This window comes from Physella acuta, unplaced genomic scaffold (assembly GCF_028476545.2).
Source record: "Physella acuta isolate Inbredline_101_S28 unplaced genomic scaffold, ASM2847654v3 ptg000018l, whole genome shotgun sequence".
Classification (NCBI taxonomy): Eukaryota; Metazoa; Mollusca; class Gastropoda; family Physidae; genus Physella; species Physella acuta.
Genome location: NW_026731538.1, coordinates 501,407 through 525,334, shown reverse-complemented (window position 1 = coordinate 525,334; position 23,928 = coordinate 501,407). Strand labels below are relative to the sequence as shown.

Genomic DNA, 23,928 nt, shown 5'->3' with positions numbered 1-23,928 from the left:
TATGTGTTCACCAATTCCTGTCGTCACTAATTGTAGTGGCCATCATTGCATGTGGTCACTAATAAATAGTCACCATTTAAGAAGCATTTTACCGGATTTATAATTTACAGGAATGTATACAGCCATCCAGCTAGAACATACGTTTATATTATAAGAATGGCTAGTCTCTTGTTGAATTTATAAGCTCTAGATTCTAGCCTAGCTAGAGGAAGTAGAGTAACATCAAGTAATCTCTTGAGAAATCAGTAAAATGTAACGGAGTGTAGTTTAGAAAACTGGAACATTGAAATGCAGAATCAAGTAAATATTTCTTCCCATAAATTATGGTCCATGTTCACAATTTTTAAGCCATTACGCCTGGGTTGCTTTGAATGATTAAAATTAATGTGTACATTTTTAATGTAGGAGACAGCCACAGATGTTCACTTTTGGAAATTGTTGAGTTAGCAACATATTCATGTAGTAGGGACCTACTAGTGTATATCTATCACGTATAGCGATATAGCGATATGAAGACAGGGTTGTTACTCTAAAACATAGGACAGGGTTGTTGCTCTAAAACATACGACAGGGTTGTTACTCTAAAACATAGGACAGGGTTGTTACTCTAAAACATAGTACAAGGTTGTCACAATAAAATGTAGAACAGAGTTGTCACTGTAAAACATAGGACAGGGTTGTTGTTCGAAAACAAGAACAGATTATCACTGTAAACCATGGATTAGGGTTGTCAAAAAAACGGATTAACGCTGGAATGCGAGGGTAACCACCTGGTTGCGACTATCATTCTGTGACGTCACGGGCAACGACCCCTGACCCCTATCACGTGACTAGACACGACGGGACCTGGTGCTACAACAAGCCAATCAAACACCTTGTTACGGTCACCTGACACCAGCACACACCCCCCCCCCCGCATATAGACGTCACCAGAGACTAATTAATTACCTACCGTAATGGATTTTGATAGATTATAAACCGGTCGATAGTATCGGGGCGCCGGGTTTATAAGGAATCTACAGGCGATTAAGGGAGGTAATTATAATGTTGCGACTTGGTTCGTCGCCCTTGTCCCAGCTAAGTGCTGTTCACGACATGATAAAGGTTGCTATATGTTGTATATAAAACTAGGGTCTAGTTGTCTACAACAATTGCAACACTGTATTGACAACGGAGCCGCCGCAACAAAGGGCTGCTAATGCGCGTGTTAAGTTCGTGTTATTTCTTTGAGTTTAAAAAATATAAATAAAATATCGATTACCTCCCCTTGAATATTCGTACCCCGCGCTGCGAACTTGTCAAAACGTCAGAGTAATTAGCACAAAATTGATTTGTTAATTGATTAAATATCAAACAAAGTGGTTCGTGCACACTCGCCCCCAACCCCTCCCCCTCTCATTCGACCCTTGGATTATACAAAAAGAAACAAAAAGATCTACGGCTGAATGCTCAGACGTCACATTAATAAATATTGCGTAGGTTATAAGCCACGATTTTCTAGAAAATATATTACATATAAATGTATTGATCGTTTATATATATATATATATATATATATATATATATATATATATATATATATATATATATATATATATATATATATATATATATATATATATATATATATATGTGTGTGTGTGTGTGTGTGTGTGTGTGTCTGTGTTTGTGTGTGCGTGTGCGTGCATGTTTGTATATATGTGCATTATGTATGCGTGTGGGCTTACGAAGCATGGGTTTACATGGGTTCAGGTCAGCCATACTAAACACATCAACAGATAGTGAATGAGTCAAACTTCATTAGGTATGACCCCAAATCAGCAGTTAGTCAGTAATTAGAAACCAGTCAGTCACAAAATGTCAGTCATTTAGCCACCGAGTTAGTCAGTCATCCTCAAATTTTTCAGTGTCTTCTATATATCCTAAACCAATCAGCTAACGTCTGTAAGGCAGTAGCAAGTCATACGTCAATTAGAACTGCACCTATTTCAATCTAAATATAGCTCACATACGGATAGCGATGTAAAACCAAAATCACCCAAATGTGTCAGCACTATAAATTGTTAACATAACTGTTAAAGGACATGGGATAGCTTGGTAGGGGGGTAGAGCCAACCATGTGTAACCCTAAACAACAGTCCCTCGAAGGAGAAAAAAATTTGTGTACACCTTGTATTGTGTGTGCGAAATACCAAAAAACACTCAGTGAATAGCTTAGACAAAACATTTGACCCGAAAGTCTCGGTTTCCAACCACGAACTCTGTAGTACCTAACCTGAGTTAGGGAAAGAAAATTATAAAGAAATACACCATCCAATTATATGCTGAGTTCATAAAAAGCTCGTAAACTCTTCTTTACCTGCCCTACTGTCGTCTTCTTTGAAAGGATTTACGTTACACTGTTATATGTAGACAACTTTGCACAATAAAAACAAAGTGTTTAACGAACAAAGGGAAAGCATCGTGTAAATTAAATCATGAGAAAAAAGTAAAAACTGAGTTAGTGTTACTGGTAGGAAAGACAACTCTGTAATTCTTCAATGTCAATTTCGTTTTGGGCTACTCCCCTTTATCTTATGTTGGGGAAATATTGAGTATTTGATTTACTAAGTGTTCTGCTTGTATAAGTGGGTAAACATAATATTATAGAAAGAGAAGTATAAATTATTACAGTAAAACCGATACCTTAAGATTAACTAAGACAGATTATGTCAGAGAATGCGAGAAACACAAGAGTTTGTTGATAACCACGATTGTGCAGTGAATCAACTAAAGTCAGAGCCTGAAAAAGAGACTCAAAGGATAGAAAGACAGTCAGGGGCTGAAGGAGAGAGACTCAAAGGATAGAAAGACAGAGCCAGAAGGAGAGAGACTCAAAGGATAGAAAGACAGGGGCTGAAGGAGAGAGACTCAAAGGATAGAAAGACTGGGGCTGAAGGAGAGAGACTCAAAGGATAGAAAGACAGGGGCTGAAGGAGAGAGACTCAAAGGATAGAAAGACAGTCAGAGGCTGAAGGAGAGAGACTCAAAGGATAGAAAGACAGGGGCTGAAGGAGAGAGACTCAAAGGATAGAAAGACAGTCAGGGGCTGAAGGAGAGAGACTCAAAGGATAGAAAGACAGGGGCTGAAGGAGAGAGACTCAAAGGATAGAAAGACAGGGGCTGAAGGAGAGAGACTCAAAGGATAGAAAGACAGGGGCTGAAGGAGAGAGACTCAAAGGATAGAAAGACAGTCAGGGGCTGTTAATGTGTGAAAACGTATGGATGGGCTGTTATTTTATTTGTGTAGTGTTATATGACAGTATTGTTGTATGTGACACTGTGTTAATGTGTTTGTGTCTGAGACGGTTGTCAAGTGTCCATGTGCACGACACGTGCAAGTGTGTTACACTATCGCAGTGTGTTGACACATGTGTAACGTATGACCACCTACTGTGTTGAGACGAGATATAAACTCAGTTAATCGAGCAAAGGAGCAAGAGATAACGTGTGTAAAGACAAAAAGGAAATGGTAATTAACAAAATAGAAGCGATGCTAGCAGATGAAAGGCAACTTTTAAAATCTTGGTGGGTAGTCGATGCTTAGTTATCTTTGACATGTTTAAAAACTTAAAGATATAGTTAAAACCTTATCTGAGTGTATGCGTGTGCTGTAAAACGCTTATTATTATGCCCGAATAGGGAGCGCCACCTGTAGTTTTTAACTGTGAGCAGGCACAATTACACCCCTCTTCCACATTTCACACACACGACACATTCGTGAGAAAAATAGTGTAGTCTTTAAACAAATATTTAACACGAGCCTCCTCTTAGTAACCTTCCCTAAGTTTAAAATCGTTTCAAACTAAATTATCTGCCCCTAATAGCCGTCACCAAACCCGGCTCTACGATTGTAAACATTTAGCGTGAACCACAGCTCACCACACCATGTAGGGGTGGGGTGGTAGGGATATGCCTAGAGAAGAAGAGAAGGGGGCTGCTAGGCGCGCTTACAGCTTGGTGTTTTCTATGGTCTCCATGAAGAGAATTATATATATAGATTCATATGTCTGGAATTAGAAGAAAAACGTTCCATCAAAGGCGTGAATGGAAAAAACAAAGTAAAAGCTCTTGCGGAGGGGGGGGGAATTCAAGTTTACCCCCCTGACATTCCTTAAGGTGAGTCATATACCTATCAGAGTTGGGTGGATAAGGGACGAATTACGGATTCGAGCCAGGAATCCGATCGGGTTCACAGTCGACCGCTCTACCATTACACCACTCCGTCCCGCGAGTGTAACAAGCAACATTTATATTACACCTGGATCTTAACCGAATGTACACTTTTTTTAAAACCACAGACACGTACAAACATTTCTTATCCCTGGAGAACATCGTGACCTCTACACCATTAGGTGTTGCGTGGTTTTGTAAGCGTCATTATGCAAGTCTAGCTTGCCATAGGAAAAATATGATTTTTTAAATTTTAGAGATAAGGGGGCATTGAAAGGTCATTAAAACAGTAAGCGACGAATATTCCTTACCCCCCCCCCCCCCCCTCCTCCAATTTAAAATCAATTAGGCTCTCACGCAGACCTAAACCAATTTTTTTTTTTAAATATCTAGGTTACACACACACACACACACACGCACGCACGCAAGCACACACACACACACACACACACATACACCCCAAAAAGCTAGACAATGTTCACCCTTCAAATGCGCTATTCAAGTTGCAAGAAAACCAACAGCGTCAGGTTATTTATAGATTTTACAAATCACAAGATGGAGATGAAACATGGTCGATAAAATACATGCAGCCAGGCTATGATTTTCAACCAACAGACTGGTGAAGACATTCAAGTTATATAAATATAAAGTGTCAACTAATGATCACCTAAAGATCACTTAAAGATCACTTAAAGATCACCTAAAGATCAACTAAAGATCACCTACATATCACCTACATATCACCTAAAGATCAACTAAAGATCACCTAAAGATCCCCCAAAGATCACTTAAAGATCACCTAAAGATCAACTAAAGATCACCTACATATCACCTACATATCATCTAAAGATCAACTAAAGATCACCTAAAGATCCCCCAAAGATCACTTAAAGATCACCTAAAGATCAACTAAAGAACACCTACATATCACCTAAAGATCAACTAAAGATCAACTAAAGATACCTAAAGATCAACTAAAGATCACCTACATATCACCTAAATATCACCTAAATATCACTCAAAGATCACTTAAATATCACATAAAGATCACTTAAAGATCACCTAAAGATCAACTAAAGATCACCTAAATATCACTCAAATATCACTTAAAGATCACTTTAAAATCGCCAAAGATCACCAAAGATCTCCTAAAGATCACCTACAGATCACCAAAGATCGCCAAAGATCACCTAAAGATCAACTAAAGAGCACCTAAATATCAACCAAAGATCACTTAAAGATCACCTAAAGATCACTTAAAATCGCCAAATATCACCAAAGATCTCCTAAAGATCACCTACAGATCACCAAAGATCGCCAAAGATCACCTAAAGTTCACATAAAGATCACCCAAATGTCTTCATTTTATCTTAAATGAGTTTTTCTTTTACTTAATTGTAACCAGTCGTTTACCGATAGTTTATATTCGATTAAAAATATTAAATGCATTTTTTACTGATTATTTTTTTTAAATTGATTATTAGCTTCGAAAACTGTGGGATTTTTTTTTTCACTGTTACATCTAAATATATCTTTCCACTTGTTTACGTTTCAGTATAGTTTAATCTTAAATTTATTTCACCAAGCAATTAGCAATGTTAATTTTAACTATCGTTAAATGATGTGAGACCGAACCGCCTACAATCCCCCTCCCCCTAGTTCATAGCTTAAAGGTTTTAAACTACGTAAGCTGAGAATAAAAATAAATACATAATTAATATTCATTGAACTCGGATACCACTAGCGCAGCTTGATAGATATTTTTTGTATAATTTGAAGTGAAATTCGGATACCTGGGCGGGATAAGTGTTGAGTACTTCTCGGGCTTAAAACCAATTAGCACATACGTGTTGAAGATTGACTTGCACGCCAAATTATACAGGGGATGGGCGGGGGGATAACTGGAGTGTAAACAATACTTGATCGACAAGTCAAGGTACGTCCGTTAATTTCGATAGCACGTAATCGATCCCACTTAACAGGGATGGGAAAAAGTAAAAAGTAAATTGAGAAATAAAAAACGTTTCCGTGTCGTCGCTAGACTGGCATTCAATGGCGGAAATATACACGATCCATACATTCTCTTCATGTTATATATATATATGTCATATATATATATATATATATATATATATATATATATATATATATATATATATATATATATATATATATATATATGTATATGTATATGTATATGTGTGTGTGTGTGGAGGGGTGGGGGGTGTATGCCAAAAACTTCCGAGGGGCACCCTAAAAATTTCCGTGGGAGGTAATAATTTTAGAGTAAATATTGTTAATTGATATATGTGGTCTGTTTTTTTTTTTTTGTCCGGAGGAGAAAGTAAACGGCACTCCCCCCGCCCCTCTACACACACTATGTACAGTGAGATGCCGAAGAGAAACTCTGCAAGAGCCCATGTCATCACTTCCGTCACTCAGCTCTCGTGGTTCACAGCATTTCCGCCGTGCGGTAAACTCTCACTGTTTATTGGGCACGTGACACATAAATTAATGACGTCATGCAAATTTTTGACCATTTTTACCTGCCCTCCTTACTTCCTACCGTCACACATCGTCACAAATGCAAGACGCCCCCCCCCCTCTCTCCTAAAATTAAGGCATGCCTAAGCTTAAAACCTCCTAAAAAAAGAAAGTTCTGTTGTTATTTTTAAATGAATTAATTTTTAAGTTTTTTAACACTGAGTGTATGAGTCAATTTCTATTACAATATTTTAAAAACTGTCTATAAAAAAATAATTAATGCTAAAATGTTTAGTTTCTACAATTTTCTTTTAAATGCTAGTGTCTCATCAAACTTTTGAACCCACGCTCCACCCCCCCCCCCCCCTTCATTCCACACATCGTCACAAAATTCCGAACTCACTTGGAGTGTGACGTCATTAATGGACCTCTTCTAAATTTACCAACGCATTTACTAACAAGATTGCTTTCATTAAACCTTTTTTTTTTTAAATTATGTTTACTTAATTAACATTAATAAATTAATATGAATTATAGTCGAATATCTATATATCCGTTCAATTTAATTAGTACGTACCCGCCTTCATTTAGCAACAGATGTTTTATTGAGCGGCGCTATTAATATCACGTGAGGTCAAAAAGGGGCGTGGTCAAATGGACGTTAAGCTGTAAATAAGTTGCAGTGTAAAATAAAATTTCATACACTTAAATGTAATCGACCAGTTATGATTTCAAATTATATTTAGCGAAATTTTCAATTTATACGCAATATAAAATTTGTTGGCGTGTGTGAATTTTTCAACGATAGTTGGTTTTATTAAAGTGGGTGAAGTAGATATTTTAGACACTCCAGAAAATGGACATCACCAGGTTGTTTAAAAGCTTGGACGAAATGAGGTCTTTGATCAAATTAAAAATTCATATAACAGACAAGGCGACGATTTTAGACAAGGTAAGATTTTTTTTTTTGTTTCGGGTAAGGGATTAAGTGGCACGTCGATAATCTGTTAACTTTGATTAAATTTGTATCAAATGTTGTTGTGGTTTTCGTGGCTGACGATGATGTCAATGATTGTACTGTTGGTAATGATGTTATTGTTGATGATGTTCTTGGCGTTGTTTTTGTTGATGCCTTTTTTGTTATTGTTTTTTTTTGTTGTTACTGTTTTTAGTGATGATGTTGTTGGTGTTGTTTTTGTTGATGCCGTTTTTTATTATTGTTCATGTTGTTGTCATCTTGTTGGTGATAAGTTGTTAATGGTGTTGATTTTGTTGATGCCGATGTTGTTATTGTCGATGTTGTTGAGATGGTCATATTTGGTGTTGTTAGGGCGTTGCTTGAATTGGAGTAAGGGAAGGCAGTGATATATATATATATATATATATATATATATATATATATATATATATATATATATATATATATATATATATATACATATATATATATATATATAAATAAATAAATAAATAAATATATATATATATATATATATATATATATATATATATATATATATATATATATATATATATATATATATATATATAATATTTTAAGAGTGTGGAAAAAGCTAGAATCCGTAACTAGAAAAATTAGGCAGTCATTTTTATGGAGTTGCAAATGTAAACGAAGTCAGATTTAAACGGAATAAAGTAACCAAAAAAAAAAAAACGAGAGAAGTTGCTAGAAATGGCTGTGTAGGGAGAACGCAAGTTTGCGACAAGTCATTTTTTTCACATGTAAAATTAGATTTTAAAAGACAAAACAATCGGGAATCATTAGCTGAGGTAGGACGGAGGATTGTTTGCTAAGTCAGTATTTTTTCTGGAATAAAATTGATAATTGGTGCGGAAAATCCGATCCGTATTTGTGAAATAAGGGAGTCATGAAGATATGAAAATCATAAAAAGGGGAGTCATGAAGGAGAGTCATGAAGGGGAGTCATGTAGAGAGGAGTCATGAAGGGGAGTCATGTAGAGGGGAGTCATGAAGGGGAGTCATGTAGAGGGGAGTCATGAAGGGGAGTCATGTAGAGGGGAGTCATGAAGGGGAGTCATGTAGAGGGGAGTCATGAAGGGGAGTCATGAAGGGGAGTTATGTAGAGGGGAGTCATGAAGGGGAGTCATGTAGAGGGGAGTCATGAAGAGGGGAGTCATGAAGGGGAGTCATGAAGGGGAGTCATGTAGAGGGGAGTCATGAAGGGGAGTCATGTAGAGGGGAGTCATGAAGGGGTCATGAAGGGGAGTCATGTAGAGAGGAGTCATGAAGGGGAGTCATGAAGGGAAGTCATGTAGGGGAGTCATGTAGGGAAGTCATGTAGGGAAGTCATGTAAGGGGAGTCATGAAGGGGAGTCATGAAGGGAAGTCATGTAGGGGAGTCATGTAGGGAAGTCATGTAGGGAAGTCATGTAGGGGGAGTCATCTAGGGAAGTCATGTAGGGGAGTCATGTAGGGGAGTCATGTAGGGAAGTCATGTAGGGAAGTCATGTAGGGGAGTCATGTAGGGGAGTCATGTAGGGAAGTCATGTTGGGAAGTCATGTAGGGAAGTGATGAAGGGAAGTGATGAAGGGGAGTCATGAAGGGGAGTCATGAAGGGAAGTCATGTAGGGGAGTCATGTAGGGAAGTCATGTAGGGAAGTCAGGTAGGGGGAGTCATGAAGGGAAGTCATGAAGGGGAGTCATGAAGGGGGATTAATGAAGAGAGGAGTCATGAAGAGGTGTAATGAAGGGGAGTCATTAAAGGAAGTCATGTAGGGGAGTCATGTAGGGAAGTCATGAAGGGGGATTAATGAAAAGAGGAGTCATGAAGGGGAGTCATGATGGGAAGTCATGTAGGGGAGTCATGAAGGGGGATTAATGAAGAGAGGAGTCATGAAGGGGAGTCATGAAGGGGAGTCATGAAGAGGGGAGTCATGTAGGGAAGTCATGAAGGGGGATTAATGAAGAGAGGAGTCATGAAGAGGAGTCATGAAGAAAGGAGTCGTGAAGAGGGGAGTTATGAAGAGCGCAGTCATGAAGAGGAGAGTCACGGAGAGAGGGAACCTTTCGACTACCAGTGATCGAAGACCTTTGACCAGTACAAAATCCGGTGCCTTCACATTTCCAAGTATAAGTACGTGATGAACCTCTACTTACTCTAGCCAAACTCTAACTTACCCGACCACACCGTTCCCACAACATCTGATCGAATCCTCCCTTACAGGAAACGACCAGGCCCTCACTGAAGAAGTGTTATGAGCTGCTCAAGCATTCAGCTCGGAGTTTATACCTGGTTATAAGTGCCGTGAAGGCACCCCTCAGGTAAGATTTCTAATGCTCATCTAGTATCTAATCTAATATAAACTTAAATACATCTAATACTTGGATACATCTAATATAATATAAACTTGGATAATCTAATATCTAATCTAATACAAACTTAAATACATCTAATATATACTTGGATACATGTACTATCTATTCTGTTGTTTGTAGTCGCGTATATTTATCACTGATAGAACACTCAACATTTTACATTGGGTTAAGTTTATGGTTAGTGCTCAGTGAAATTAGATATACTAACTTCGGAAAACCTGCACGTTTTAATTTTTTAGCAGAGGAAATAAATTGAGTCATTGTTTTTAGCGCAATGGAGACAAGCGAGTTGACGAGATTCCTTCCATAGTGTTGTTGACATGGAATAAAAACGTGCTTTTTAGATTTAGACCGTAAAAAAAAATAAAAAATAAAAACTTAAGCCTAAAATTAATTTAGAAATTTTAGATTTTTAGAATAAATGCTATAAAAGTTGCAAATCCAGAGAACTTGAAAATAATTTGTTGAGTTTAAGGCTACATTTCTATTTATTTTCATCAAGCCTAAGTTATAACCGGATGTTTACAAAACTTTGCAGATCAAGTTTTTAAATAACAATGCAAATTTAAAACCCCATGACCTAGTTTTCTATTTTTAGCTTACAATGTGTACAATAAAATTTATATCGGCCTATCCAATAGCAGGATGCCATTGTTTATGTCGCCATTACACGTGAAAACGAAATTGTTTTTGCTTTTTTTTTTATTTTTATTTAGTTACCGAAAATATTAAAAACATCAAATACGTCCAATCTTTAGTAAAGTCCGAAAAAAACCAGACAGACAGGATTTTATAACCATATTAATTGTAACTACGTCGTGCAAGATTTTTAAATTAATGTATGCACCTCTCAAATACCTTTGAGACTTTTCTCGCTTGTGTCCATTTCCATTCTGGAGAATTGCGTTTATTAACTCGTCATTTCTGGGAATGGATGGATGAATTAATGTATGGATGTATGTGTGTCCGCAGCTTTAAGTCGTATCTCCTCCTCAACGAAGCAATATCGAGGACTAGTTCTAAAGCAATTATGTTAAGCAAGTTACGAGGATGAACATAGGCCAAAAAAACTCCGGGTTTCTTTCATGGATTTCCCGGAAAAGCCAAAAAAAACTCGAAAAAATGCAGTTTTTGGCCCATATCTCGGCAACCAGACCATTTAGCGACTTGAAACATTTACCAATCGATTCCTGCCATAATTTAGAATAATATTGCCGAAGAAAGTTTTCAAAAATATCCTTTCGTTCGGTCACAAAAAATTTTTTTAATTAATTAAAATTTGGACCGAATTAGTAGGCATTTTTATCCAACTACACCACACGCGTCATCACGTTCAATAGCTGCGCCATCACGTTCAATGGCTGCGACATCACGTTCGGTAGCAAGGGCGCAAAAATGGTTTTTAGTCATGTAACTCTATTGTAAAAAAACATGTAAATACTGAAAAAAAATTAATAAAAAAACGTTTTAATAACTAACCAATGGTTTTACTAACCCTGCTCTTGATTTACGCTACGACAGAGCTATTTTTAGATAACATAAGGAAATTGCGCTTAAATGTCACTAGACTTTTTAATTAACTTGTTTTTTTTCATTTTGGACATTCGGCTGTCTGAAGTCAAAATTGTACTGTTGTCTGTCCACCTTTGGTCGAAATAGTCATTTTGTCAGTCAGTTTTTTTAGTCCAGGTTAATCCAGAGGCGTAGCGAGGGGGGGGGGGGTGCGGGGGGGGGGACATATGTCCCCGGGCGCAGACCTTAGGGGGGCGCCAAAATGAAAGTTTGAGGGAGGGGTGCAAACCAAAAGTTCGAGGGGGGTGCAAATCGAAAGTTTGAGTGGGGGAGGTTCCAACCTAAAAGTTCGAGGGGGTGGGTGCAAATCGAAAGTTTGACGGGGGGGGGGGGGTTCAAATGAAAAGTTCGAGTGGGGGGTGCAAATCGAAAGTTTGTCCCCGGGCGCCGGGAAGGTTCGCTACGCCTCTGGGTTAATCTTATTAGCCGTTTGGCTTTGATGCTAGATAGACTTCTGGATGCCGGCCATTGAGTCATTCCAGCTATTGCTTAATGTAACAAACATGATATTTCTCAAAGGCTGACTCCAATGACAAACACTTTAATTTTTCTTAAATAACAAAAACATGATATATCCCGATGTCTGTCTCCAACAGGGGCGTAGCGAGGGGGGGGGGGGCGGGGGGGTGCGGACCGCACCGGGTGACACCATTTAGGGGGGGTGACACCAAGGCAAAAAATAGCAAAATATATAGAGAAAAACTCGAGGGGGGGGGGTGCAAATCGAAAACTCGAGGGGGTGGGTGCAAATCGAAAGTTTGAGGGGGGGGGGGGTGCAAATCGAAAACTTGAAAGTTTGTCCCTGGGAAGGGTCTCTATGCCTCTGGGGGGTGACACCATTAAGTGCCGCACCGGGTGACACCCGACCTCGCTACGCCACTGGTCTCCAATAATGAATACACGATATTTCCCTATGGCTTTCTCCAATAACAAAAATATGATATTTCAAATGGCTGTCACCAATAACAAACACATGACATTTCACAACTGCTGACTCCAATAACGAACACATGACATTTTCATATTATTTACACCACTAACAAACACGCAATATTTCCAGAGATGCCATCTGCGTGTACTACCTGATTCTCCGTGCCATGGACACGATCGAGGACGACATGACCATTCCAGCGAACGTCAAGTATTCCATCCTGCGAACGTTCGTCACCATAGTCAAGGACCCGAACTGGCGCTATACACAGAGTCAGGACAAGGATGCTGTTGTGTTGGAACAGTTTCCATGTGTAAGTCTTGTATATGGGGGGGGGGGGGGTAGATTGGTGCGACAATAATAACCCTCTATCACATACAAACTCATACACACACACACACACACACATATATATATATATATATATATATATATTTGGTCATAGGTGCTTTGACCACAGGTGCTTTGACCATAGGGGGTTTGACCATAGGGGGTTTGACCACAGCAAAGCTTTGACCATAGGGGGTTTGACCACAGCGGGGCTTTGACCACAGATGGGCTTTGACCTTAGGGGGTTTGACCATAGGGGGTTTGACCACAGCGGAGCTTTGACCATAGGGGTTTGACCGCAGCGGAGCTTTGACCATAGGGGTTTGACCGCAACGGGGCTTTGACCACAGAGGGGGGTTAACCATAATATATAGATTTTAAAATATAAATTATAAACTGTTATATGATTTAAATTTATTATACAGTTAATACGAGTTTATACGTTTCCTGAGAGTACGTTAATAGAAATTAACATGTATTTAAAATAAACCGGGAGTGATCTCCCCAACACTTTCTCGAATATTCTTATATAAAACAACAGGGAATGGGAACTCGGGCTATAGACATGATTTTTAATCCATTTTAAATACTTAAAGTTTTAAAAATAGAATAAAACTAGACTACCCGTCATCCGTTGGATAACTGTGGGTTTCGGGGGTCATCCATCAAAAAACATCACGTCTGTCACTCAGAGGCGTAGCGACCTTTCCCGGCGCCCGGGGACAAACTTTTCGATTTGAACCCCCCCCCCCCCCCCCCGCAAGATTTCGATTTGCAACCCCCCCCCCCCTCAAACTTTCGATTTGCACCCCCTCAACCTTTCAATTTATTTTTCCAACCCATTTTGGCGCCCCCTAAGGTCGGCGCCCGGGGAAATATGTCGTCCCCCCTCACTACGCTACTGCAGTGTCACTTATCGTCCCAAAAAAAACAGACCCCACATTTAAAAATATGTTTTTTATCTTTTAAAAACACCGAAAACACCGATTTCGGACATTCCCTTCATATATTGACGTCACAGGTGACCTACTCAACTCTACTTCACCTGCCCAGTGTCCCGCAAAGTCTCAGACAACATGTTTTTATCGTTTAAAAAACGATTCCAGCCGAGCATGTCTCTGACCACACTATCCCTCCATATGCTAAGGACAAAGCAACAGATGAACTCTACTTCACCTGCCCTGTATCCCGCCAAGTTCAGATAGGCAACTTTATCATTCACATCTAAAAAATAAAATATGGAAAATTGAAAAAATAGTTGTCATTGACGAATTGGTCTAGAACCTGTGCCACCCGCATTAGAGCCGATAACACTAACAACTTTGCTATTTACTCGTGACGTCACAGATGAATTTTTATACTATACTTTAATACTTTGAGTCTCCTAATGCAACTTGATTTACGCGCATAGATCTAGATCTAAGTCTAGTAGTAGTAACTTTCAAATTAAATTTTATCTTAAATTAGGCAAACAAATATTTATATAAAATAAAGAAGGTCTGAAATTATCTAGATCTAGATCTACATTCTACGACTCGTTTGCTTAAGTCTAGAATCTAGTAGATCTAGAATCTAGATCAGGGGTTCCCAACCTTTTTTTTCTCTAGAGCACATTCTAAAATATCGGTAGGGTGGCGGGCACCACCTATTTTAAATCGACAAACTCCTTCCAGAGGCGAGCAGCCCCTCCCGTCACCAGGGGACAAAGGTTTCGATTTGCACCCCCCCCCCCCTCCCTCAAACTTTCGATTTGCACCTACCTAATATCCAGATGGTCAAAATTATATAAAACATGAAAGCTTTGTATAAGTACTGGTGTCTTGTGCTATGTTTATTTATATGTTTTTTTTTATTTATATTATTAATTTTTAAAATTATTGATTTAATACATTTCCCTTTTATACATTGTCATTTTAAGTAATTACTTTATAAAAAGCATAATAATTAAGAGAAGTAATTGCTTTTCAATTTGCTTAGTACAAATCTATTAAAAGGAGCTTATGATTACCCCTATTTGACTATTTTAATAAGAAGGGAAATAAGTCATGGAATTGGTTTGAACGTTTGCTTATCTTTGATAAGTTTAATTGTAGGAGAAAGACTCGGCTTTCACAGTGGTTCAAAAACAAAGGGAAAAAGAATATACAAGAGCGTGGGGTGGTGTCTATAGAATAAAGATAATCCAACCGCAACTACGGTAATTTTTTACAAAACAACCATCAAGTCAAAAATGAAAGAATATTTACTTTTTTTTTAACTATAAAAAAATTTATTATGGTCGGCTCTGAGCCCCTGAATGGCGTGCCCCCCCCCCCCTTCCCGCATTGCGGGGTCTGGCGGCACTGTAGTTCCGCCCCTGTTTAGAACGCGTTAAACTTTTGAATGGGAACACAATTTTCTTCGATAGACGCCGCCATTTTATTGTACAAAAAAGTAGACAAAAAACTGTGACGTCATGGTTCCGTCGAGTCTAGTGGTTGTTCTAATCTTTTTAAAAAAAATGTGGTTAATCTACATATGAATAAATCAATAAATTAATTAACGTCTTTAAATAAATGTGCGATTAATAGTCTGTCTGCAATAAAAAAATTATTCTCTACCTACATACCATTTTACAGCCCCCCATATACAGCAGTTTCCTTACAGTACGAAATCAGACAAACAAATAAATATTCAAACATGTAAACAAAGTTGAGTTTTAGTAGTATAAAGATAGATCTCGTAGACAAAAGAATTGCACACCAAGTGAACGGCAAATAAAAAAGTGCATAATAGTGCGCAATATTATTAGTACTTTAAAAATTTACATTAGTTTTTTGAGAAATCGGAAGTAGCGTAAATTACTACTTTCGGTCAACGGAAATTACTCAAAAGTTAACAGAAGGTAGAGAATTAGATCTTTTACTTACTTGTGAAATTTCATTTATCTATCTGAAATAGTACTCAAGTTATAGGTTTGAAAAATTCAAAGTAGGAAAATTACCACTTCCGGTTATCGAAAATTGCTCAAAAGTTGATACCGGTCTACGATTTTGATAAAATACTTATATATGAAATTTGATCAACCTAGCTGTAACGGTACTCAAGTAATCGTGTTTACACACGGACAGACAGACAGACAGACAGACACACACACAGACATACGGACAAGATTGCAAAATTATGTTTTTCCGTATCAGTGAGGTGTAAAACGTCGAGATTTCTAAAAATCTCAATTTTTTTTTTTGCACGATTACAATACTTTATCTATACTTCGTATATACGAGAAAGTAAAAAGTCAAGAACTATATTTTAGTCGGCACATAAAGGCTGGTGCTAGGCCTCATCGATTTATTTTAAATACAAATGGAACTTGAAATGCCATCCTTCACAAATGTTATTTGTTCGTGCTACACCATAGCCAATCGTGTGCATCTAACTTTGACTGAACTAGCAACACCACTTGTGCTCTTTGTATTTCCAGATTTCTAAAGAGTTTAGTCTGTTGTCCGTATCGTACCAGCAGACGATACTAGCCAGTGTGCCAGAGATCGGAGAAGGTTTGTCTACATCGCAGGATATGCCATATCGAAATGTGGAAGAGTTCAAAAAGGTATTCCGGCTTGCTTTTATTTGGGAATAAACAACAGCAACAAGAAAACGGCATGAAAAGTGAAAACAATATATAATCATAATATTTTTATGCCATGCTTGTACTTATATATATATATATATATATATATATATATATATATATATATATATATATATATATATATATATATATATATATATATATATGTGTATTATTCTAAAATTTATTTATCTATTTTTTAAAGAACAGAAGTCAAGACGCTAATATTACTGTTTATTTTACTATTCGTATTGTAATTTAATGTATCTTACACGTTATATATATACACACACACATATATATATATATATATATATATATATATATATATATATATATATATATATATATATATATATATATATATATATATATATATAAAACGTTTATGGTATCATAATGGTATCTGGCTCACGTTAATGAAAGTAATGGCGGCTGGGCATATTGCTGATCACACACCGTCCATTCATATGCAGAGGTCACATAATTAGGTGAACTCTACTCCACCTATCCCATGGACCATCAGGTTTGAAATTGTAACTTTACATTTCTACTTGTATCCCAGTACACTCGCTACGCCACTGGGATCCCCGCCACCCAAGTCTTCGAGATGTTTCGAGCCTGCCAGCCGGTGAGTGATGCTGAGAGGAAGGTGATAGAGGACTACGGGATCCTGATACAGGTCACCAACGATCTGAGGGATTTCTACCAGGATCTGCAGGCTGGCAGGAAGCGTCTATGGCCGGAGTCTGTAAGTCCATGGGGGGGGGGGCTAGGTTTCTGGTTAAAATCTATTGAGGTTTAGACCAGGGCTGACTGACGTTTTAATTCAATGCAGACTCATGTTTTAGTCGGAAATAACTAACGTTTTAGTAGTCGAAAATTGAGTGACGTTTTCGTACAAAGTTAATTGACATTTAATGAGAAGCTGAGTTAGATTTTAGTCCAAAAGTAAGTGATATATAGTCCTAAGTTGAGTTTCTTTTTAGTCTAAGGCTGACTGAAGTTTTAGTCCAAGGCTGACTGAAGTTTTAGTCCAAGGCTGACTGAAGTTTTAGTCCAAGACTGACTGAAGTTTTAGACCAAAGTTGACTGAAGTTTTAGTCCAAAGTTGACTAAAGTTTTAGTCCAAGGCTGACTGACGTTTTAGACCAAAGTTGACTGAAGTTTTAGACCAAAGTTGACTGAAGTTTTAGACCAAGGCTGACTGAAGTTTTAGTCCAAGGCTGACTGAAGTTTTAGTCCAAGGCTGACTGAAGTTTTAGTCCAAGACAGTGGCGGAACTAGAAAAAAAGGCTCCCCCGCAAAAAATTTTTTTGGGCCCCCCCTATATATATATATATATATATATATATATATATATATATATATATATATATATATATATATATATATATATATATATATATATATATATATGTATATATATATATGTATATATATATATATATATGTATATATATATATATATATATGTATATATATATATATGTATATATATATATATATATACACATACATACAAATATATATATATAAGTAGCCCGCTTCTCTAAATTTTATATAGTCTATTACCTGAGTATTTTAATCTATTTTATTGCAATGTATAACCACTCTGATATAACGAACCAGACAACAAGGTCACCAATAAGTCCGAACTCATTTGTTTAATAAAACAAAACATGCGTCCAAATGCTGGCTGATCAAAATCATATAAACACGTAAGCTTGATTTTGCAGTGGTTTCTTGCGTTATGTTTATTTTTATGATTTTTTTGTATTTATATTATTAGTTTTGAATACATTCATTTTTATAGCATAGGATTTTTTTAGTATGCCTTATTTAAATAATAATTAAGAGAATAAATGGCTCTTTAATTTACATAGTACAAAACTATTTAAATGAGTTTTATGGGCACCCGTGTTTTAATGAAGGGCAGTAAGTCATGGAAGTAGTGTGAACGTTTGCCTATCTTTCAAAGTAGAGCTCTTAAAAATTTTATATTTTTCTACGCAACAGTGTGTGTTAGTTACTGTAGAACAATCACTGCTATAGTAGACATGTTTGTTTTTTTACAAAACCACTATCAAGGTGCACGAACAACATTATTTATGAAAAGAAAATTCATTGTTTTTTGGTCGGAATTGGGCCCCTAAACGTCGTGGCCCCCCCCCCCCCCCCCCCGCATTGCGGGGTCTGGCGGCACTGTAGTTCCGCCCCTGGTCCAAGACTGACTGAAGTTTTAGACCAAATTTGACTGAAGTTTTAGACCAAAGTTGACTGAAGTTTTAGTCCAAGGTTGACAAGTTTTAGTCCAAGACTGACTGAAGTTTTAGATTAAAGTTGACTGAAGTTTTAGACCCAAGTTGACTGAAGTTTTGGACCAAAGTTGACTGAAGTTTTAGACCAAGGCTGACTGAAGTTTTAGTCCAAGGCTGACTGAAGTTTTAGTCCAAGGTTGACAAAAGTTTTAGTGCAAAAAGTTGACCGACATACAATTAGTGCCACTATCTCTAAACGACATGGAAAATAGTATCTATTTTGATGCAATGTTCGTAACGACAGATCAATCATAATCTTCTTTTGCTTTAAATGTTGTTATCTATTTTTATGCCATATTCTTTGAGCGACTAATTCTGTAGTTTCTATTTTGACACAATACTCTATTAGCTCCTTTATGCATATAATTTTTTTTTGTTACGAAAACTCATTGACGACTTAACACTACCGGCTCTATGTCGTACTACAGGTGTGGAAGAAATACGCCTCCGATGTCCGAGAGTTTACCAGTCCTGATGGAGAAGACAGAGGTCGCGCCTGTCTCAATGAACTCATTACACTGGGCTTGGAGGTGATCCCGTCATGTATGGACTTCTTGGCCCGCTGCCCTAGTCAGGAGTGCCTCACGTTCTTCGCCATACCCCAGGTTTGACTTGACTTAGTCCTCTTTGCTCCTTATGGAACATAGGACTTCACTTACTTGACTTGATTTAGTCCTCTTTGCTCCATATGGAACATAGGACTTGACTTACTTGACTTAGTCCTCTTTGCTCCTTATGGGACATAGGACTTCACTTACTTGACTTGACTTAGTCCTCTTTGCTCCTTATGGGACATAGGGCCTCCACCATTTCCTTCCGATCCCCGGCTATTAATTTTGTAATTCCTCAGGTTTGAGTTTTGGTTAATGTACTTGTGATGTGTGACGTCATAGCTCAAGTGATATTCCCAGAACATTGCGCAATAGGAAAACTGCGCAAACACAAACTGATTGAACTAATACACTTACGTTGTGTTGTATTTCGATGTAATATGTTGTATTATTCTACAATCTACAAGTAGTCACTCTTCGTAAATACCTATAAATGCTCGACTTTAAAAAACAAATGTGGTCATTGCGCACATTTTTGTGCGCAGTTTTTAGTTGCGCAGTTTTTGGTTGCTCATTTTTCTGATCACCGTGTAATCAAGGTCGTCACACAAAACACGTTAATAAATAACTAAACACTAAATTGTATCAGGACACGCATAGGACATTTTCATTGAATACACAACAAGTGAGTTGTACAAACACACAAACAAACATAACGACTTGAAAAGGTACTTGAGCGGTTACGGAAGATCTGTAATTGTAGCAAATCACATTTTCATACGTAGCGCAGATAAAGTAGAGTTCGACTGTGTAGGCAATGGTGATTATTCTTCCGACACTCTGTTTTACCTACCGGTACCCATCAAAGCTGGGTGGACTCAGGAATGGATGGTGCACGATAGTCCGATTAACGAGAGTACACGCAACACGCTCTATCACTAACTACACTATACACCAAATGTAAACGACATGAACGTGTGATAGCGTACACAACATGAAAGCCCCAAGTTCGGTCCCCCCCTCCCCGGGCAGATGAGACCAGCTAGCTAGATCAGTAAATCATCTAAGACCGACATCTCTAAAAATCAATCAACTGATGCTTTGCAATCCAGGTGTTCTTGAGTGGACATAGAATATCAAAACACATTCGGAAAGTAAAGTCGGCGGAACAGGCCATATTTCGCATAACATATTCACACACAATACTTATGAACAAAAAAGTTGAACATATTTTATCCCTTTCCATGATAAAGTTCACAACAAACAAAAAGAAAAAAAAAAACGAGGGTTATTTGGGCTATTCCAATCAAAGTTGCCAATGCACTGAGTGCTGTCAATCTATTTTAAGGGGGAAGGCTCCGGTAAAAAAAAACTAGTTTTAATGCCCCAAAATTCCCCAAAGTTAAGTGTTTTGAACGGACACAAATTTTGAAAATTCATAAAAAATTAGTTTGAAGATATGCACTTAAAATTTTTAGCTGATTACCCCAAAATATGGAAGAATATTATGAATTGATTGTTTATTGGGCTTAAAGTGTAATACTTTATGAATGGTGGAAAACCTACGAAGGGGTTAATTTTTCAAGATGGCCGCCGTTGTCATAGTTACCAAGATTTTTTCAAAATTTTTTTTAGTGGAAAAGCATATGCGGATGTATCTTAATAAAGCTGTAAAGAAATAACTGTTTTCTAACGAGTATTAAAAAAGTTTTTTTTACCGGAGCCTTCCCCCTTAATCGATGACGTCATGTCCACAGGTCATGGGGATCGCCACACTAAGCAGCCTTTACAACAACCCGAAGGTCTTTCACGGGGCCGTCAAGATCAGGAAGGGGGAGGCTGCCCACATCATGCTCAACTCGACCTCCATTGATAAAGTCAAGGCCATGAATGCCCGCTATATTTCCGAGGTAGATATGATTGTGCTCTTACTTCAGTACTCCGAGTCTCAAAATATTCTGGGATCTAAGGAGCAGAGATTCTCTTTGGGAGGACATTTTCTTAAAATACTTTATATATAAAGTATATATTTTACCCAGCGTCTCCCCCCCCCCCCCCCCCACTCAGAAATTCAAGTGCCCCTTTCTCCCCACTGAAAATTGTAAGTGCCTCCCTCTGGAGAAAAGAGCCTAAAAGTAAAAGAAAACCTCATCTGAAGTTGCACAGATCAGGTAGTTGGTGTCGTATTTCACAACATACAGGGGAGCTAACCATGGTAGTCATGTTAAGAAACATGGAGTAAATTCCCTTTTGGCGTTTGTAAGGTGTATTAGGAATCGTCAGTTGAGATCTGAACAACCGGAGCAAAAATCCGATTCTTGTTTTTAAATCTTTGTTTTTCTATCACTATAAATAGTATAAACTCTATAAACCAACACCACAAACATTACAGCGAAACATGGTTTTGTATCTGGGTTTTAAGTGCGCTTTAGGGTTAGGGACACAGTGGTTCTATATGTTAAAAAGATGGACTAGGTCAACATTGATTTCCCCATAGAGGAATTAATTATTCATGTGACTTAACAAAGTTGTTCAGTACTCATCTACAGTGTTTCTGAGGGAGGAAGGGGGGTGGGCTAACACTGGTAAAAGTATGTTTTCTATATAAGTTCCATTCCGTTCGGGGGCGGGGGTATCTATGTGGCGGTCAGCTGATTTTGTACGATGTAGGAGAGTTTATATTGTTTGTGATGAACGAAAATGAATAGATTTTGATGGCAGTGAACAGCATATAGAAATGACATCTTTTATCGGGCCATAAAGCAGTAAGACTCTTCACGTCTTAGCAACTGAGATCTCGATTCAAGAAATGTAAAATACGTTAATTCACTTAATTAATAGCTTACAATAAACGATATTTACTGTTAAAATAATAGTGTTCAGTATTTTAGCATCTGTAAATGGGATTTTGTTTTTCATGTTTAAAAATGAATGCACACAATATTCTAACAAGACTGTTTGTGTTCAGATCTTAGCCCGTGTACCTAATGAGGATCCGAACAGCGCCACCACAAGACAAGCCTGTAAAGTAGCTCTGAGCTTCACACAAACTCCTAAGCCACAGAACTCACTCACAAGCATTCACTTTCTTGGTCCCCTTCTTGTGATTGTAGCCATCACCTTCCTTCTTATATTGATGTATTTTTAACTTGAGCTGTAGTGGATGCTTGAAAACAAAAAAATGGATGTTGCTGTGTGGTATATTAAATTATATTTAAACCAAAGTGTATCAGAATTGCATGGTTATTTATAATTACAATGTTGTCTGTAAACAATAAGGAATTAAAATTTTTGTTTTTACTATGATTAAAGTATGATCAATTTAACTGGAGTAACAGAATGTAATACTGTGACTGCACTGTATATATATGTATAAATATATGTAAGTAAGTTTCCCTTTCAAACCTGACGGTCTATGGGGCAAGTGAAGTAGAGTTCACTTGTTTCAGTGACCTCGGCATATTAAGAGATATTGTGGTCAGCACTATGCCCAGCCGCCTTTACTTTCCCTAATGTGAGTTAGGTACCCATCTGAGTTGGGTGGACTCAGGGACGGTCTAGTGACTTGAACCCGGATTCGAACTCGAAGACTTACGGGTTAGCAGGCCAGCTCTCTACCGCTAGACCACCCCGTCCCATATAAATATATGTATATATATATACAAATATATATTTTTTTTTTTTTTTTTTTTTTTTTTCTTTTTTGTTTTTTTTTTTTTTTATATACAAATATATATCTGTGTTGATGTGTATCTAATATATAAAGCTCAATTCTGTAACGCATATGTTTGTCGTTGGCATTTCTACGGATTTAAGTGTTAGATCAATTATCGTGCGCAGTTGTCTAAATTTATGAGTTAAAAAATTACTATTAAAAGTGTTGGGAAATCATTTTCATTTTTCAAATTATAGTAATAATTGTCGGCATGTTCATTAAACACAAGTTTTAAAAAAAATATCATCTTTTACAAAAATTCTAATTATGTCTTTCTTTAGTCCTATAGCGCTTACTTCCCTTTGATAAATAAAGCAAACACAATTACTTCCCTTTATAAAACCATAGCATTAGTTGAAAAGCATTTACTTTTTAATTACTTTGTTTTGGTGTTGGGAAAAAAATAATTACATAATTAGCGGGGATTGATCAAGTGCAAATGTTGTAGGTATTTTACGGATAAGCTTGGAGTATTATAATTGTTCATTAAATTGAAACAGGCGCGTTCGTTTAAGTGAGTGCAAAAACTATGAATAAGTTGGGGTACTATAGTCGTTTATTAAGCTAAAACAGGCGATTCTGCCCCGGGCGTTTATGTTCGCGTTAGTGTTTTCTTTGTGTTTAGGTGGGTTTGCGTTAGTGGTTGCGTTTTGATTTGGTTCGTTTTTGTTCTTTCTTTTTTCGTTTTTGTTTGCGTTTTTTTTTTGTTTGGGTTTGTATTTGTGTTTTTGGTTGGTTTTGCGTTTGGATTTGGTTTGTTTTCGTTTGCTTTTTCGTTGTTTTTTTTTTGGTATTGGTGTTTGTGGTTGGGTTTGTTGTTAGGTTTTTGTTTTCGTTTGT

The 23,928-nt window shown here is 37.4% G+C and overlaps 1 protein-coding gene across 1 annotated transcript; it reads left to right on the top strand.

Moving 5' to 3' along the window:
- The first annotated feature begins 7,402 nt into the window (after positions 1-7,402).
- Positions 7,403-22,581, top strand: LOC131939273 (squalene synthase-like). The gene is made up of 8 exons (XM_059297480.1): positions 7,403-7,648; positions 9,904-10,001; positions 12,688-12,871; positions 16,352-16,480; positions 17,067-17,252; positions 19,251-19,427; positions 21,131-21,283; positions 22,342-22,581. The coding sequence occupies exons 1-8, from the start codon at positions 7,553-7,555 to the stop codon at positions 22,519-22,521; spliced, it is 1,203 nt and encodes a 400-aa protein (XP_059153463.1). The 5' UTR covers positions 7,403-7,552; the 3' UTR covers positions 22,522-22,581.
- The last annotated feature ends 1,347 nt before the right edge of the window (positions 22,582-23,928 follow it).

Excerpts from the sequence above, each read along its gene's own strand:
- LOC131939273 (XM_059297480.1), top strand. The coding sequence starts at position 7,553 with ATGGACATCACCAGGTTGTTTAAAAGCTTGGACGAAATGAGGTCTTTG. Across the intron at positions 7,649-9,903 it reads AGGCGACGATTTTAGACAAG|GAAACGACCAGGCCCTCACT; the intron begins GTAAGATTTTTT and ends CCTCCCTTACAG. Across the intron at positions 12,872-16,351 it reads TGTTGGAACAGTTTCCATGT|ATTTCTAAAGAGTTTAGTCT; the intron begins GTAAGTCTTGTA and ends TTGTATTTCCAG.